This window comes from Notamacropus eugenii, chromosome 7 (assembly GCF_028372415.1).
Source record: "Notamacropus eugenii isolate mMacEug1 chromosome 7, mMacEug1.pri_v2, whole genome shotgun sequence".
Classification (NCBI taxonomy): Eukaryota; Metazoa; Chordata; class Mammalia; order Diprotodontia; family Macropodidae; genus Notamacropus; species Notamacropus eugenii.
In genome coordinates this window covers 23,694,311-23,709,364 of record NC_092878.1, presented here as the reverse complement: position 1 = coordinate 23,709,364, position 15,054 = coordinate 23,694,311, and the positions used below count along the sequence as shown (strand labels likewise).

The window sequence follows — 15,054 nt, the reverse complement described above, 5'->3', positions numbered from 1 at the left end:
GCTTCTCTAAAACTAAACCATTCATGGATTCTTACAGCACAAAGTATTCAATCACATTCCTATACCATGACTTGCTTAGCCAGTCCACAAGTGATGAGCACATCCTCAGTTTCCAATTCTGTTACCACAAAGAGAACTGCTATAAATGTGATCTGCTTTGCGTATAGACTTTGTACTCCTATCACTGGGCCAAACGACATGCAGTTTGATAACTTCTGAGGAATAGCCCTAAACTGCTTCCTAGGATGGCCGCACCATTTCATGACTCCAATAGTAACATACCTATTTTCCCACAGACTTTCCAATATTTGCCATTTCCTTTTTTAATGAACTTTAGCAATGTGTAAGGTAGAACCTCAGAGTTGCTTTAATTTGCATATATCAAATTATCAATGTTTTAGAATATTTTTATATGCCTATTGACAGTTCCGATTTTTTCCTCTGATAATTGCTTATTCATATTTTCTGACCATTTGTCATTTGTGGAATAGCTGCTATTCTTATAAATTTTAGTGAGTTTTCTGTAAGTCCTTTAACAGAGAAACATATTGCAAAGTCTTTTTTCTCATTTATCTGTTTCTTTTCTATTTTTAACTTTGTTTTGTTTTGCAAAATATAGTTCTGGTTACTGGTTTTGGTCATGACTTTTGTGTTTCTCTCTATACCCTCTCTTTCAGAGAGGACTGTGCTCAACATCAGGGTTCCGTTTGTTACAAACTGCCCTCTCTTCCTTCTGCCAGAGCTGGATCACAGGTTCTTAGCTTTCCTTTTAAACTTCTCATTAGTGACCCTCTTCAGTTCATTTGTTTTGATTAAAACTAATCCTTCTTTCGATCCACCTTCCCTCATAACCCACTTCACTGTTTCACTACTGAATGAATACATTTCTGTCCTCACTCTGTGAGTCTATGGATTCTTCCTTCCTTTGATCAGTTCAGATGAGAGAGGTTCAAGTGTGGCCAGCCCCTCCCACCTGCTCTTTGGATGGTCAACCTGCAGCGATGACAATCAGTGACATCATCTGTCCCGTTCTTCTCTCACCCACCCCACTGCATTCCTTTTTCCCTCCCCCTCTCCCACATTCTTTTAGGCCCTCTTTCCTATTAGACTCCCTGTATCGCCCCTGAGGATTATGGGGTACTACAAGAACACATGTATCATCTTCCCATGTCAGAATGTAAACAGTTTATTCAATTGTTTAATCCCTTATAATGGTTTGCTCAGGTTTGCCATTCCATGCTTCTCTTGACTCCTATGTAATGTGGCTCTTATCTTCTCATTAGAAATGCCTGATCGGGCTCTATCTCACTAAAGATGCATCTTCCCCCCCACCTTGGATTATACTCAGTTGGGCTGGGTAGGTGGTAAGAGAATCTTTAATTTCTGGAAATACTGTATTTCATGTTCTACCTTCCTTTATCATGGTGGCTGCTAACTCATGTGTCGTGCTGATTACGGCTTTTCAGGACTGGAATTCTTTCTGTATTTACTTTCAGTATTTTTTCTTTTACCTTAGAGCTTTTTCTAATGTGCCTGGGAATCTTCATTTGAGGGTTTCTTCCAGAAGGTGATTGGTGGGTTCTTTTAATTTTCATTTTCCCTATGGTTCTAAGAGAGCTAGGTAGTTTTCTTTAATGATTTACTGAAATATGATACATAGGCTGCTTTTGGTCATGGCTCTCAGGCAGTCCAGTGATTCTTAAATTATCTCTCCTCAATCTGTTTTTCAGGTCAATTCTTTTTTACTATTACATTTTCTTCTGTTTTTTCAATCTTCTAACTTTGTTTTTAATTCTTGTTGTCTTATGGAGTCATTTGCTTCTATCTGATTCACTCTAACTTTCAGGGCATTTGGTTTTATTTTTTGGTACGATTTTGTGCCCTCCTGTGCCAAGCTAGTAATTCTCTTAATCAACCCTTTCTTCCAAAGCACTGATTTCTTTACTCAGTTTTTTCTCGTGTACCCTACTTCATTTAATAAAATATTTTTTAAACTTTTAAGTTCTTGCTTCATCTCTTCCAGGATTTCTATATGAATCTTTACCCAATCTGTGTTTTCCTTTGAGACATTTCTTAGAGATATTTTGGAGTCATTTTCGTCTGGATCTGTGTCTTGAATGGTCCTGTTACCAGAATGACTCTTTATGGTAGAATTATTTTTCATTTGCTCATTCTTCCAGTCTACTTCCTGACTGAATTCTGCAGCAGGGTCAGGCTCTGTGTACTTCTGGAGGGACTATCTGGGCTAAACTTGTGTCCTGTTGGATGCTGCTGTCCTGGTATGCTGAGTATTGGGTTATTCTCGTGTCTCAGAGACAACATGGACTGGTGACCTGCAAGTTTTAAGTGTTTCCAAAATGGTCTGTTCTAGGGTGAAAGGTCTGACTGTAGCCTTCTGGGTCTGACGTCTATAAGCTCCTCACCTGGGTTTAGGTCTGAACAACACACTTGTGGGCTGCTCTCCATTAGAACACCATGAAAATCTTTCCGGACTCAGCCACCATCAGATTCCGAGGGACCTAACTATAGGCTCCCTTTTGTTCTGGGATTTCTGCTTTGGTTACTCTGCTTCAAATTGGTTTGCAGGCTGGAAATGAGAGACCACTCTGCTCCGGAAGTCAGTCACATAGCCACTGCTTGCTTCTAAATTTGCTCTGTACACAGCCTAGGGCTTGCAACAATTCATCCCCACAGAACTCTACCCATAAGGTACAAGTCTTCTCTCAGTCCACCCTACATCTGTGACAACAAGTAGGTTGTGAGCAACAAAGCTACCAACTGGCACCTGTCCTTTTGCCCTGAATAAGACCAGGAGCTTGTGTATGGGTCTAGGACCTCTTCTTAACCTCATGCACAACCTCAATCATCTTTTAGTTTCTGTACTGATAAGCTCTGTATGCCACTCCTAGCTAGACCCCATTCCCAATGTGTGCAGACAGGTCTGTCATCCTTATGCTGATCTGAACTGGAAAAATGAGTTACCATGATTATCCTCCTCTCCCTGATTTCTTGATCAGAATTTGATCAAATGTGTTTTCTAGATCTTTCTGAAGTAGTTGTAGAGGACAGAATGACTATATTTCCTGCAGTCCACCAACTGAAGTTCCAGTATTTCTGATTTTCCCTTGTCTAGTCTATTCCACTGATCTCCTCTATTTTAAAATCAGTAACAAATGGCCTGCTGACTGCTACATTACAACTTAATTTGTTGTTTGGAATTACTATTCAACCTTCATTCCTACTTTTTTTCAATATTTCCTGATATTCTAGATCTTTTGTTTCTCCAAATGAATTGTTATTTTATCAAGATATGTAAAGCATCCCTTTAGTAGTTTGATTTGTACAGCATTAAAACAATAAAGTAACTTTGGCAACATTGCAGAGTTCTCTCAGGGATGGATGCTCTTTTCCCCTCTGGCTGACTGCACCCTGGCACCAGTTGTGTTACTCTACCTTTCCTTCGTGATGGTTGGACAGAATCATTGCCTGCCACCTCTTGCAGTCACTACATGGGATGACTGGGAAGGGAAGCCCACACCTGGACCTCTGAACATAGCTTCTGAGATTGTCTGTACTGCCTGCACTTACAACACCAAGTATGTTTGGGGAAAGGGGAAGGGGAAATATATTCTCTTAAGAATTTGTTCTCCAAAGTTATTTCATGAGGTTGTTACATTGTGCAGCACTAGGGAGGCAGAGGGGTGCAGTGACAAAAATGCTGGATTTTGAGTCAAAGGAATTAGGTATGAATCTTGGCTCTGCCAATCAATACTCCTATGACCATGGCCAAGACACTTAACTTCTCTACCATCATAGGACATGTCTTTTTTTAATGTGTGGATTCATCTTTATTTATTGTGTCTCACCTTTTTAAATTTTTTTTTTTAGAAATTTAGGTTTTTTTTTCCTTGTTAAATAGTTGTTTACTGGAAAAAGTGGACTGAGGAGGGGTCACTGGATTCACTGGAGAGCAACAATACCACCCAAATCAGGAGTGATGGGAGAGGTCAGCACAAAGCTCTGCGATCTCAGCCTCTTCCTGGATGGTGAGGAGTGTTAGGACATACCTGGAGTGTTAGGGCATACCCAGGAGGAGGGCCTTGACTTAAGTTAGTAGGCATGGTTAGAGATAAAGAGAGACTAGCTCACTGCAGCTCCTGACCTTCCATTTGGAGTACACTTGCCTTGAGCAGCTTGGCTGTTGGCCGTGCCCCGCTTAATATATTTCTCTTGTCAGCCTTGACATTTTCCTTCTTTCCACCCCAGGTCTTGAGGGCAGATGCCTCCAGGGCTCAGCCACAAGAGAAGGTCAGGGCCCATGGCTTGTGCAAGGTGCAGGTACTGATGGCACTGAGGTTGATGGAGACATCCTCTTCCCTCTGACCCCCAGAGAGGAAGGAGATACTAGTGACTGCAGGAGGGACAGTTCAGTGAAGGGCAGTTACAGTTGCCATAGCAATCTCCTCATGTGAATATTTCTGGGTACAGGCATGGCCAGGGGTGACTATGTTAGGCTTCAGCAAGGTCCCTTCCAGACAGACATGGTGGTCACTCAGAGCTTTGCAGAAAGCAGCCAGGACCTTTTCAGTGACATACTGACAATCATGTTCTCCATCGGGGAGGATCTCTGGCTCCACGATGGGGACAATGCCATTCTGCTGGCAAATGCTAGCATATCCAGCTAGTACACTGGCATTCTCCATGATGCCAAGTGGGGAAGGTGTATTATCACCCTAATCTTCAGTACACAACGCCACTTGGCAAAGTCAGCTCCATCCTTCTTATACTGGGCATAGAGCTCACTCAGCCCATCCAGACCTTGGGTGGCAGTCTCGCCATTGGTCCCTGCCAGAGGCACTACACTTTTGTCCACCTTGATGCCCACAATGCTACCCTTGTCCTTCATGACTTTGAGGAAGGGACAACCATCATCAGCTTTCTGGTAGAGTGTCTCATGGAAAAGGATAACACCTCCAGTATAGGAGTTCACTTGATCATCTGCTGTCAGAAGCAACTGCCTACAGAGGCACCGATTTTCCTCTGTGTTCTCAGTTCCAATAGATTGCAGCCGCTTTGCAATGTTACCAGCGGACTTATCTGCTGCCAAGATTCCCTTGCCCGGAGTAACAATTCAGTGAGCTATATCAAACTGTCAATAGGCATATAAAAATATTCTAAAATATTCTTTTGCTCTGGTGTCAATGCTGGGTATTGGTGAGGCATGTTTTCCTTGTTTGTGCTGGTAGCTTCTGGCAGAAAGCAGACCTCTTACGGTCAAGAACCGAACTTCTGCCAAAATTTAGGTTTTTGATTTTGAGAGAGATGAAGAAAACAACTACTTCAAAATGTGATCATTATTAGGATTTAAGAGTCTGGCCTGTGGGTGAATCACTCAAGCAATTTTGTTAGCCCATAAATGCAATTAACACATACTTACATGAGACTACTTAGACAACTGTTACAGGCTACCACCTAGAGGGCACACTTGAGAAAGCATCCTTACCTTGGCTCTATCAGACCATCCAAAGGACTGAACTGTAACATCTAATCGCTTCATTAACATCCGCCGCCGGCATTCATATTCACAGCAGAGAGCATCGTTGATCCTTTCCAATCGTTCCTAAAGTATTTTAATAATAAAAATGACCAATTTGAAATGGTAACAAATAAGAAATTGTAAGACACAATTCTGAACTGATTCACCTCACTTGGTGTCCCACTTAATTTCCTTCTCTAATGCCATCAAATAAGCTTTGAAGATTAATCATTAAATAAATAGTACGTAAAGCACAGAGGCTCTGGTGTCTGAGGATTTGGGCTCTGACCCCACCACTCACGCACACCGTCTGTATAACCATGGGAAGTCACTGATCCCCCCTGGCTCTTACATTCCTTATTTGTGAAATGAGGTCCCTTACAGGTCTAGATTGACGACCCTATAACCTAAGCACAGTGCAAACTATTTCTTTTCACTGGCATTAAATCTTTGGCCAAACATCTTAAGTCACACTTCCTATGTAATCTACCGAAGAGAGAAAAGCCAAGTATCTTTTGTTTGTGTTCATATGATGTAATATCAGTATTATCACTTTAGGAGCTATAAAAATGTTTCAAGAAAAAGTTGTTTTAACTAACAATTAACATTATGAATAAAAATCCACCACTCCATAGTCTCTCAATTTACATTTTACTCAGCAAAATCATATAAACCAAGTAACATTTTAAAATCTGGGTGACTATTTGGAAAAACAAATCATATGTACTTATTTAGTAACATAAACTGAAGAGGAAAGGATTTTACCGCCTGTTCTGGACTTAAATCCGTTTTCAGCAATGGTTTTCCTACGTGGTTATTTTGAACTTTTGAGAGAATATCCTTCATCTGAAATATACAAAAACAGGTTTATTGTTAAAAATGTAAGTCCTTAAAACTCATAATAATATTGTTTCTTATTCAAGGTTTTCTTCTGAAAATTAGACAGGTTTAATAAAACGTAAAATTAAAAGCTTGCATAACCAGAGGAGCATTATCAGGGTACTTTTAGATGTTATGAAAACTTATCACTGTGATATAAGTACTTCCTTCAAAAAAATGCTAACTTATTCCAAGACTACAGGGTGTAGTCTCCTCCATAATTAAAAGATGTCATTTATATATGGAACTATAGATGTATCTATTAAAGGGACAGACTACAGAGAATGTATAAAATTCTGGAGTTTTAAAAATTATCATTAATTTTGGATTTTTAATTTTTTTTAATCACATACTAACCACTTTGTATACTATTTTAGTCCCAATGTTTTACAGAAATTTGTGAAACGTATCTTTCCCCCCCCTCATTAAACATAATTCACATAGCATCATTCAGCTTTCACATTTCAATAGGAATACAAACTTTAACCAAACGGGGGGGCCCTGCACGTGCTTACATGTTAACTGTTTTGCCTGGGTTGCTGAATACACATTAGGTATTTGTTTTCAAAACTACTGAAATGGCAAAGAGTTCTTACAGTCACTGATTCAAACCACAAGGTGTAGTTTGGCCAATAGGAAATTAGGCGCTCATTTTCCCTTTAGCAACACTGGGGGTCAGATAGCAATCATAACTCACACTGAAGAAAAAAGGCCTTGACAAATGACAGCCTCTGCAGAGTTCAACCTCCTTTTACTGTGGACATCTAACAATCTACAAGAAACGTTAGTTTCAAAGCTGTATGGAATGCTTACAGCTGGTTACCCAGCTGCAAGGTACCAGGGAACAAAGTGGTCCAGCTATACAAATCACCACTGGAATGAATGAACGCTGTATTCTGGATAGCTTCCCATCTTGTAGTGACGCCTACTCTTCAAGGGAAGAAAACAACCTCCCATTCTTATCTCATAATATCACAGCTAACTAAAAATGTTCAATTGAAGGGGACCACACAGCACACCTACTTAGCTTCCTAAAAGTAACCAGGGTTGGCTTGGTTCTCCACAAGAACTCAATTAGGACTTATAATTAACACACATTTTAGATCTATGTTTGATTTAAATGTTGTAAAGCACTGTAGTTTCTGTTAATTACAGAAAAAGAAGCAATTGTGGTATCTCAATTCTCAGGTATAAAAGTTGCAGTTTATGATCACTCTCAAATCAATAAACGACACTATATTAAGAGTCTATCATGTGCCAAGCACTGGGTACCTGGGTACCAATGACAAAAATGAAACAGTTCCTGATCTCAAGAAGCTTACATTCTATAGAGAAAGACCACATATATGTAGATACGAAATATGTACAAAGCTAATTAGCTATTAATCAACTGATCGATTAAACCCAAGGTGATTTTGTAAGGTAGTCAGTGGCAGTTAAGGAGAAGAGAGCAGCAATGGTTTCACATAAAAGAGGCACTTAAAGGAAGTTCACTTAACAAGTCGAAGCCATTTGATGAGATCTCTCCCCTCTCCTATCTCCCTTGCCTCACATTATTCAGATAAATTCTCTATTTCCTCTATCTCAAATGAAGAGATGGCTTTTCTCTTTGCCAATGCCAACACTTTCATGCACAGCCTCAATCCCATTCCATCTTGTGTTCTTCTCAATCACTCCCGCTCTCTCACTAATTTTCAATCTCGCTCTTATCTACTGGCTGTTTCTTTCCTAGAAAGACATCCATGTTTCCCATCTTTAAAAATCCCTACTTGATCCAGCCATCCCCACTAGCTACTGTCCTACATCTCTCCTCCCTTTTAAGACCGAATTCCTGGAGGGGGTCATTTACACTGGTGGCTACACCGCCAGCCATCTTGCTCTCGGCAGTCTCCACTGAAACCACTCTTTCCAAAGTGACAAATGCTCTTTTAATCACCAGATTCAATGGCTTTCTCTTAATCCTCTTTCTTGACTTCTGTAGACCATCTGACACTGTCTTTGCTCTCTTCTCCTTGATGCTTTTTTCCCTCTAGGTTTTCATGGCCCTGCTCTTAACTTGTTTTCCTACCTGTTCAAGTCATTTATTAAGTGCCTATTATGTGCCAGGCACTGTGTTAAACTCTGGAAATATGCTCTCGAGGAGCTCAGTCAAACAGGACAGACAGACAACATGCAAACAAGATACTGGCAGGAAAAATGGGGGGCTATCTCCTCTAAGAAAAGGTACAAAGATTAAGGAAAAGCTTCTTCTAGAAAGTGAGACTTGAGCTGAAACTTTAAGAAAGCCAAGAGGAGGAGTTGAAGAGGGAAAGAGTTCCAGGGATAAAGGAGAGCCAGTATAGAAGCCCAGAGTTAGGAAATGGAGATGGAGAATTTTACATAAAGATCCAGGAGATCCCAACATCTGCGGTAGGGAATAAGGTGTAAGAAGACTAAGAAAGTAAAAAAGAACCCAGGGTAGGAAGGGTTTTAGAAGCTAAGCATAGGATTTTGTATTTGATCTGAGAGGCAAGAGGAAGCCCACAGAAATGACAGAAGGGGGAGAAAATGACACGATTGGGTTTGCACTTACGGGCAATCAATCTGACAGCTAAGCAAAGGAGAGAGACCAGAGGCAGAGAGCGCCACATTGCCCAGGCCTGATGATGAGGGTCTGCACCAGGGCGGTGGCAGCATAAGAGGGAAGGAGGCAGAGGAGATGTTGCTAAGGTAGAACTAGTAGGTCTAATAAGTAATTGCATATGGAAGATGAATAAGTGGGGTCAGGGATGACACCTAGGTTGTAAGCCTGTGTCACTGGAAAGACAGAAGTACCTTCAACAGTAAGAGAGAAATTAGGAAGAAGGGAAGGTCTGGAGGGGAGGAGAAGGAAGGGGGAGATGATGAGGCGACACATTCAGGGGCAGGCATGTTAAGTTTAATATGGCCACAGGACCTCCAGCTCAAGAGTCCATTAGTAGCTGGAGATGCAAGACCAGAGGTCAGGGAAGAGGTTAAGGCTAGACAAAGATCTGAGAAGCATCTGCATAGAGATGTTAGATGAATCCATGGGAAAAAATGAGAACTGGGAGAAGAGAAAAGGGCTCAGAACTGAGTTCTGGGGAAAATCAGAAACAGGAGAGAACAGTGTCACAAAAGCCCAGAGAAAAGAGTATCTAGGGCAGAGCCAAGATGGCGGAGTAGAAAGACACACATACACTACCTCTGAACCCACTGCCCATAAAATATCTGTAAAAAAAGAACCACCGGTGAATTCTGGAGCAGCAGAAGCCACAGAACAACAGAGTGGAGGAGATTTCTGCTCCAGAGAGCCTGAAAACCTCTCCCAAAAGGTCCCTCGAGCCTGGACCGGAGCAGAGCCCAGCCCTGCCTTGGCGGCTCAGCGTGGAAAGCAGCGGATCCGAGCAGGCTTCAGGGACAGAATCTCCAGCGGCCGTGTGGGTCCCTCCACCCACAGGTGACAAGGGTCGGTGAGAGGGTCTCTTCGGCGGGTCGAGAGGGGTGTGGGGTGCCCCCATAACTCAGGACCCCTCGGGAGGCAGCGGCGGAGGCAGGAGCAGACAAGGGCTCCCCAAGCAGGCAGGAGCCAGGATCCATAGTTGAAGGTCTCTGCATAAACCCCCTGAGGGAACTGAGCCCATGAGGCAGCCCTGCCCCCACCTGAGCACCTGAACTTGATCTCACACTGAATAGCAGCCCTGCCCCCGCCCCAAGCCCTGAGGCTGGGAAGCAGCATTGGAATCTCAGACCCCAAAAGTGCTGGCTGGGCCGATCTGGAGGCGAGGTGGGTGTGAGGAGAATATTCAGAGGTCAAGTCACTGGCTGGGAAAATGCCTAGAAAAGGGAAAAGAGTATCTAGGAGAAAAGGGTGATGGACAGAGAGAGGTCAAGAGAGGTCAAGAAGGATGAAGACTGAGAAAGGCCATTAGTTTTGGCATTTAAGAAATCACTGGTAACTCTGAAAAATACTTTTAGGTACATGAAGAGGTAGGAAGCCAGACTACAGAGAGTTAAGAAAGCAAGAAGAAGGAAGGAGACAGTTTTCAGTTCTCAAGGAGTTTGGCCACAAAAAGATTGAGAGATCAGGAGGATGATAGCTAGCAAAGATGGATGGAGGAAGTAATGGGTTTTTGAGGATAGAAGGGACATGGGTGTATAGGCAGTGGGTAAGCACAACAGACAGGATGGGACTGAAGATTCGTGAGAATGGGGATGACTAAGAGGGCGATGTGCAGGAGAAGACAGAATACAATGAGGTCACTTAGGTCTAATAACAGCTAATATTTGCCCTTTAAGTTTTGAAAAGCACTTCACATACATTACAATAAACCTGTGAGGTCAGTGCTGTTATTTCCATTTTACAGATGAAATTGCATCTGAGAGAGGTGGAGTGATTTGTTCAGGTCAAAAGTAAGTGTCTAGGGCAGGATATGAACTCAGGGCTATACTCGATGCACTGCTCCACAGCCCTTCTCTCGACAAACTACTACCCTGGGTACATCATCACTTCACGTCTCAATTATTTTTCACAGCTTTCTGATTGGTCGTGCTGCTCAAGTCTCTCCCCACGCCAATCCATACTCCACTCTGCTGCCAAAGTGATTTTCCTAAAGTGCAGGTCAGACCACATAAGATCAACCTTCCTGCCCCAATAAATTCAAGTGTCTCCATAGGACTGTGAGGATCAAATATCAAATCTTAAGTCTGGCATTTAAAGTTCTTCTCGACTGGCCTCTAACTTCTGATTCTCTTATACCTTCTCCTCCTCCACTACAATCCAATGACACTTCTCTCCTCTTTTCACACCTAGACACTCCATCTCCAGATTGTTTCTTTTTGCTGGCTGCCCTCCATGCCTGCACATGTCTTTTAGGTATATGGTTATTTGCATGTTGTCTTCCCCTTAGAAGGTGAGTTCTTTGAGGAACAAGGACTTTGCCCACCCCCAGAGTTAGCACGATGTAAATACTTATTGCCTTGACTTAAACTGGAGGGCCAGAGAGAAGCATCTAATGAGAGAACATCGGTGCTTTTCAACAGCTGAAAAATCCTGTGGTCATGTGGTTATAGCCTTCTCTAGGCCTTGCCCTGGGGCCTCCTCCAGTGCCTGGTCCAGATAACACCACCCACCTCTCACTTCCTGGCCTCAGAGGCTTTCTCCAGTACCAGTCTGTCTCAGGACAAGATCCTCCTTCCTGCCTGCAGTGAAATAGTCCTCCTAAGGCTTCACACATCACCACCTGCCATGAGGCTAGGCCTCAAACAATATAACCACACACGGATCTCAACGACCCATTTCCAAACTCTTCTATGCTGAGCCCACTCAAATGCCTGAATCTCTCAATTTTAGTGATTCTGAACTCCCTCATCCCCACTACTGATATTCCAATGTCATTCTCCATAAATGCCCTTCTCTTCCTCTCCACCTCAACCCTATCTCCACTGATCTGTCTGCCCCTTCCACGGTGCCTTCTGGAATGACTACTGTACAAATGATAAACTTTCTTTCTCATTGTCTCCTTCGTCTTCTAGCACTGACAGCTGGCTTCCCGCTCCCTCTGATGACAATGCATCCCTGGCCATCCTTTCCAGGACTAACTACACTTTTCTCCTTACTCCCTGACCATCGAGACACAGTGGGGAAATTGGAATAATCTTTGCTCCCTACTGCTATTTCCAGTTTGTCCCTCTATCACAATTGCTCAGCAACTTCTCTCCATTTGAGGTTCACACTATCCCCATTTATCACCTAATTAATATTCTGAGGCCATAATCTATGGAACCCTCAGAATATTTTCTTTCACTCAATGAATTCAGACCTGGTTCAATCTCTCTCTCATCCCCTAGCTCACACCATCATACTCAGGAACTTCAATAAATGTATTGATGTTCTTTCAAGTACCTTAATTTCCTAGGTCCTAAGTCAATTTAATTCCTACTTCTCAATACCCCTTCAGCTATACAGAGAGACGGTCATACCCTTCATATTCTTTCATAATCATGAACTCCAAAATTCTTTCATCTGATCATAATCTTTCCCTCTTCTTTATGATGCCAAACCTTTTCTTCATCCTCATCATGACCTCATTTCCCTCATTTATTTTCCAGGCCACCTTCTGTGCACTGGCTACGCTCTTCTGTCCTCCCCATATGGTTCCCTTTAGGGAACGCCATGTCCACACTACACTGTCCCCTACTCTTGGATCACCTGCCCCTTGTCCTATTGCCAATCACACTTACCCACAGCCCAGTCACAGATGACAGACATCTCCTTGCCTCCTATTTTTGTGCTGTTGAACAGAGCTGGAAGAAATCAGGAAACTGTCCATTGACCTAGCACAAATTTATGCTACACAAACTCAATTTGGCCTCCAATACAGCAACGCAATCATCTACTCCTCCTTCATTAACTGACTGTCCCATTCATTACAGTGACTTTTCCAGACCTTTTCATTCCTCCCCAAACCTCCCACAGCACCTTCTTCCCCCACCATCTGAGAACTTTGTTTCATACTTCATACTTCATTATGACCATTCACTCAAAGCTCTCCTTTCTCCTTTTTTCACATCACTTAAACATATTCCCCCACTATCTCCTCTATCACTATAGGGATAGTAAATAGGAAATCCTCTGTTTGAAATTTAAATCCCTTCATAACCTCAGGTAAAATCTGGCATTGATGGAAAAGTTAAGGTTTTAATGGCAAATTTGATTTTATGATTGCTATTTAATCAGGAACTAGAACATGTATAGAAAGGCACGTAAGCCACTTAAGACTTGCCTCAAAAGATGTTCCTTAGCCAAAGTGAAATTATAACCATATTTGAAACCTGGTTATTGGAACTTGCTATTTTTCAGATGCTATGGGACTATTAAGTGACTTCTTCTGAGTCTAACTCCAGGTATGGATAGCAACAAAGGTGGCCTGAGCCTCCAATCCATGACGCCAGTAAGCCTGTGAGATGCTGGTATGAACTGCAAAAGGTGATCTCATGGGAAGGGTGGGAGGGCAGCTGTTCAGCATGGGCTGAGGCAGGATTCTCCTGACTCAATTTCCCCACTGACACCTGGCAGACTTTAAGCCTGGCTGAATGCCAGTTCACAATCTACTCCTGCCTGGAATTGACATGAAGTTGGGGAGATATTGTTTCCCTGCAGTGTCCCTACTCTTAGTGGCAATTTCCTATGGTCAAAAGGTTTGTAAGCTTAATACCAGATCTATTAAATTATAGATTGTTGGTAGGGGAACATCCGAGGTTAAGTCTAAAATTAAGCTATTAGGCATAGGACTTTAGACCAACAACAATAAGTTAGGGTCCTTTAATTCTTAGCAATACTGTGGAGACAATTAGGTCAAGAGCTTATGAAGTTAGCAACTTAAATATTATTTGTGTCTCAGTTGGTTAATGTTTAAAAAAAAATTATTTTGAGGTCCATATTGTAAATGCTTTAAAAAGAAGTATCACTTGACCACAAGTTTGAATTCTTTTTTCTGTTATAAACTGTGTTAAAAATGAAAAATAAAATTTAAAAAAAAAAAAGAAATTTAAATCCCTTCATCACCTGGCTCCTTCCCATCTCTACAGTCTTCTTACACTTTACTCCTCTTTATACATTCTACAAACCAAGGGCACTGGACTACTTCTGCTTTTCACACACATCACTCCACCTCTTATCTACTATCCCCACGGCCTTGCATGGCTGTCCCTCATGCCTAGAATGCTCTGCTTCCATCCTCAGAGGCTTTTCAGGTTCCCTGGCTTCCTTCAAGACTCAGATCAAACTCCACCTTCTGCAGAAGATCATTCCTGATTCTCTCAGCTATTCATTCATGCCTTTTACTCTGAGATCATTTTCTACGGACTGTCTATCTATCTTTTATGTGTTGTCTTCCCACGTTAGAATGTATGCTCCTCTGAGAATGAGGACTATACTTTGCGCGTGTATTTGTAATTCCTAGTGCCTAACACAATACCTAACATACAGTAAATGCTTTATAAATAATATATTAACCTATGTAATGTAAATTTACAGATTATGTAAGGGGGAAAAATACTGATTTGAAAATTCTATTGTCATGGTAGAAGAAACAATTATTAAGATAGAAAGCAACATAGAGATGAGCTCAATCTCTATTAGCAAATCTCTTAATAAAATGTATCTATCTGCAATTTTAAATATAAATATAATTAGATTTTTCCCTTAAAACTTAAGAGAACTATTTAAAATTAGTACCTTTGATTCTACGTGGCTTAGCACAACAGGAATGTCAGAAGTGGTTGATTTTGGTAAGCACAGGGTGTCACAGATAACTTGCAATTCCTGGTAAATTTCATTATTTTTGTTCAGTTGTGAACCTTTGAGTTTCTTCTTCTGCAAAATCCGTAAAGCTTGAAGTTCTGTACTCAAAAATACTAGAAGGACAACAGGGAAACATAAATATGTGAACAGAAACTTTCTGTTCCTTAAAAATATTTTACTTAAGGTGGAAAAACTTCTCAAGAGGACCAAAGAGTAGTAACTATATTTGACAACTTTTGAAACACGATAACTTCTAAAGACAAAACATCTGAAAAGAAATTATTATTTTATTACATATTATATTGTCTTTGAGTCATTATTTTAATGTCTAAATGGT

At 41.6% G+C, this 15,054-nt stretch overlaps 1 protein-coding gene and 1 pseudogene across 1 annotated transcript in view; both read right to left on the bottom strand.

The window, feature by feature from the left end:
- FAM98B (family with sequence similarity 98 member B) overlaps positions 1-15,054 on the bottom strand; it is a 39,683-nt gene that overhangs the window by 10,202 nt on the left and 14,427 nt on the right. Inside the window, exons 4-6 of the mRNA XM_072622979.1 lie at positions 14,652-14,830; positions 6,302-6,382; positions 5,504-5,620 (exon numbers count right to left, since the gene is read on the bottom strand). Of these exons, the coding sequence (XP_072479080.1) occupies positions 5,504-5,620; positions 6,302-6,382; positions 14,652-14,830 (377 nt within the window). The remainder of the gene's footprint in view (positions 1-5,503; positions 5,621-6,301; positions 6,383-14,651; positions 14,831-15,054) is intronic.
- On the bottom strand, positions 1,075-5,131 carry LOC140513358 (fructose-bisphosphate aldolase A pseudogene; annotated as a pseudogene).